This window comes from Calidris pugnax, unplaced genomic scaffold (assembly GCF_001431845.1).
Source record: "Calidris pugnax isolate Ruff unplaced genomic scaffold, ASM143184v1 C15103184, whole genome shotgun sequence".
Classification (NCBI taxonomy): Eukaryota; Metazoa; Chordata; class Aves; order Charadriiformes; family Scolopacidae; genus Calidris; species Calidris pugnax.
The window spans coordinates 304-4,563 of NW_015094451.1; the positions used below are offsets into that span (position 1 = coordinate 304).

Genomic DNA, 4,260 nt, shown 5'->3' on the forward strand with positions numbered 1-4,260 from the left:
TACACTTAAACACAGTGTACAGTAAAAGCAGATCCAAAAATAGAACTTTATTATTATTATTATTTATATTGCCACTGTAAATAAAAGCAAGTCATGGCATGCCTAGTTAGCTACTGTGACATGAAACACAAAACTCATAGCACTGTTCTTAATAGCTATGTTTAAAAAGGGTTATTTTGTTATGGGAACAACAAAAAGTCCTTTTGGGTTAAGACTGTAGTAGACAACATGTGCTTTAACATGAAATTTCTTTGAAAAGTAATTTGTAGACATTGAAGCAAGAATCTCTACACCATTAACAAAAAGCACCCTACCTAAACGTGCTGTTCAGCTGAAAGATATTTACCTCTGAGCATAGGAGAGCAGGATGAAAAATATTGCTCTAGTTTTTAAAATGAGGACTAAGAGGAAGTCCAAAAATTGTACCATCTTTAATGTGTCTATCCCATTTGTTTTCACTTGTGTGACATCTGAAAAGCATCTATTGCATATGAAAAGCCCATGAGTCCTACAAGTGGCTAGCAACTATCGATACCCACAGAGTTCCAGCTGGGAGAACCTGGGGCTCTGGGCCTGCAAGCCACCACTGGCAAAGTCCCCTTGGTCAGTGTGAACCCCAGGCTGAAACGCTGACAGGTATCAACCCTGAGCAAACGGCTGCTCCCATGCATCAGCAGAAAGAGCAGCAAGCAGTTCAAAGAACACAAAGGTTAGAAAACAAGCAACATATCGAAAGCAAAAGGTTGGGTTTTCTTTGTGTGCCACTGAGTACATAATCACCTTTTATTGTTTTTGAAATCTGGCCAGGAGATACACTAGGGAGTCTAAAGGACAACTGGGCACAAGTATTAACAGATACTTGGGCTCTGCGTGTTCTGGGTGACAGAAAAGTGGCTGAAGGTACCAGCTTCCTGAACCATAGCTCCTGACCAAGCTGCTCACATAAAGACTTCCCTGGCACCAAGCAAGGTGGTTGTTTCTGTGTTATTGGTTATAATTTTGACACTGTACTCAGAAGTAAAATGTTGTGATTCCTGGCACGATAGGCACAATACAAATCTCATGATGGAAGAGAGAGAAACATACCTAAGAAAAACAATGAGGCTCTTTATCAACGATGCTGGTAAAAACTGAACACATTATTAAAATAGATGAGTTAGGTGTCATTTACCTTCTCTCCCAGGTAAGATGGTGGTGCTTTCCAGTATAAATTGTGCACAGAAGCAGGCAATTCTTGAACATCAGCCACCACACTATTACTGACTGGATTGAAAGTGACTGGAATGTCAATATTTTCATCCACTGCCTCCAAGCGCCAGTTCCTCATGTCCACAAACTAATGAAAACATATAAAGGAAATAAAAGCTTGTCTCATCCTTCATTAAGCTTTACCAGCACCAAGTAACAATGTGAAATTGTTTAGCCTCTATAACTCCCTTAGCATGAAATTCAGCCCCTCCAGAGCCAGCCTAAAGTCTTTGTGCAAGGGATGTTGCAAAGACCTCAAAAGAGAGTGGGAGTGGAACAGATGTACCAAAGCTACTTGGGATGCAGGCATTTGGTCTGTCATCTGCAAACTAAATTCTATCTTCAGTCACATGAAGATATAACCTTTCTGGAGGTGACTGGGAATTGTGTACACAAAACCAAGGATATAATTTGGAGGTGCTTTTTTAAGTCCATTCCAAAATCAAACCAAGGACACAAACCTAAAAGATAAAGTGGAGACCTGTTGTGGTAGCTTAACTGGGAGGGAGGGGACATGGCAGGATATTTTGGAGAGGCAGGCAATGTAGCCTAATATTTTGTCTCTAATGCACAATTTATGTCACACATTTCTTAGGTTTCAAAATGCATCTATGATGTAGACATGCAAAATGATACATACACTTATCAAAGCCTCCTGAAGGAGACCATTGACTCTAATGATGAACCAGTGTCTGAAGATAATGCAATAGAACTTCAGTCCAACTACTGATTTGTAAACAAAGAGGTGAAAAGGGCCATTTCTTCTAAAAGGAACTTCCAGACTACACCTGGAGTCTTAACAAGGCTGCACTAAATCTGCAGTATTGCTTGCAGAATACTTCTCATCCTTAGAAACTAATAAAACACATTTTTAATTTTGGAAGAAATCTAGCATTTCCTTAATGGAATAAACATAGGCTCATGACAGCAAAGAAAAAAACTGCTATTGAATACACCTTGGTTCTACGACGATTTGTGCTGCGACAGTTGCTGGTTGCCCCAAAACAAAAGCAAGAGGTGCATCCTTTGGGATTAGAAGGGTCCAGGTAAAAGGATCCCGGTCGGCAAGTATCACATTCTGCTCCTTCAACGTTTTCCTGTTAAGGCATAGTTGAAAGAAATCTCAGTGCTTTCCTTTTGGTTTTGGTGAGGCCTCAAAAATCTCCTGCACGTAAAACAAATCTTCCGAACGCATATTTATTTAAAAGTATGGAAACATGAATGAAAATATGTGAATGCCTGGATACACCCTATTCCACATGCAAATAAAACTGACTTCTTGAGAACTATCTTAGTTATGAGCTGTCTTTCCAGTTTATAAAGCGAACCACTGAGTAATAAATATTAGTCAGAGACAGCTGCTAACTTCCCTGCCAAAACCCTCCTGCTGGCTTTTCCAAACCTACAATATAAAAGGTCACTTGTGAAAGTTCACATTCATCACATTCAATTATGCAGATCAGAACAAAAGAAGATTTCCTGCATATAATGATGTGGTGAAATGTCAACTAACATAATATGGCTAAAAAAAGCATGAGACCTGGTTAACATCCAAAAGTTGAGATGCAGAGGCATAAAGCGGATCAGTGCAGGGTAGAGACTGCTTCAGAGAATCAACAGACTTCTACTCTGCAGCCCTGTAACATCCCACAAAGCCTACGACTGCCTGTAAAACTGATATTGAACTCATTAAAAAATGACATTTAACCACTACCATGCCAATCTGTGCAAACTCTGCAAGGTGTGATGGTTTCGCGCAGCTGCATTTAATTCTTACTGAAAACTTAATGATAAACCCACTTCATTCACCCCATTAAACACGAAATAGTCACTGAGGCGCAAACGATGCTTATGAATGCAGACGTAATTTGATTTATCTGACCTTGCAGAGACAAATTCCTGTGTGGGGATCGCACACATCTGGCTCTGTTCCATCTCTGTTACAGTTACACGGCAGGCAGTTTGGGAAACCGTAAGTACCAGGAGCACAGCGATCACACTGCCGACCTTTTATTCCTGGTTTGCACCTTTATCAACAAACACACACAGAGGAGGGAGTCAATAGGGGAGGCAGGAACGGAGCGAGGAAGGGAAGATTAAAACAAAAGGCAGGTGGATCTTTGAAGTGATTGCATGGCTATGACACAACTTTATGATTTCCATGGAGAAACAGCAGCAGGTTAGTATTGTTCTCAGATTTGAATGGTGATACCTTTGAAATGGTCATGGAACTGGTTTGTAGTGGATTTGATTTTGAAGGACCTAAATGCTCACAGTAGAATTAGACTCCCGCAGCTCTGGCAGTGCAGCACCACTCCCTCTATACACCGTGGTGAGAAACATGGATGTTGCACACAGGTAAGCGGTGCTGGGAGAAGTTTTATAGCTGCAGGATGTGACTGGGCATTACTCAAGGTACACACTTGCTCACAAATAGGGGGAGAATCCCAGGCAACATGCCACAAGGCTTGGCCTAGTTTACAACTGTTCAACCACTTTACTCGCAGTGAAGGCTGAATGCCTTGAATTTGTTTAGGTGAGGTACGGCAGATGCAAAAACCAACACCAAACTATTAACAAGGCTTGAGATGAGAACACCTTTCCATGGCAGCTGCTACTTCATCCTACCTTCACAACAAACCTGCACAGTCTGATAAAGCTAGTGAAAATGTAGGTCTGATGATCCCTCTTCCTTCTGTCTATGCTGCTAAACCGTCTGTACCAACCCAAAGCAGGTTTCAAGAGAGTAAGGACCCATTGATAAGGAACGTCTGCCACCACTGCCATCCACACCTTTACATTTTAGTTGTGATAAGGTAATTTTTAAAAGTCTCAGCGACTTGGTGGAGACTCCTGTGGCTCTCAGCACAAAATTAATATGTGCACTAACAGTAGGAATTTAATGGAAATAAACAGTTAAAGTATGCGGACAAGATAGACTACACCTTATGCAATACATGAAAGCAAATACTAATTCACCAAACAATGGGCGAGGTCTCTCAGAGTCTCTCT

General features: G+C 41.1%; 1 protein-coding gene across 1 annotated transcript; it reads right to left on the minus strand.

The window, feature by feature from the left end:
* Window positions 1–1,171: 1,171 nt before the first annotated feature.
* Window positions 1,172–3,275, minus strand: LOC106900767 (laminin subunit alpha-3-like; the record flags this gene model as incomplete). Its single annotated transcript, XM_014962903.1, has 3 exons — window positions 1,172–1,336; window positions 2,205–2,345; window positions 3,131–3,275. Coding segments are annotated over 3 exons (451 nt in total), but the record flags the coding sequence as incomplete, so codon positions are not given.
* Window positions 3,276–4,260: the final 985 nt, after the last annotated feature.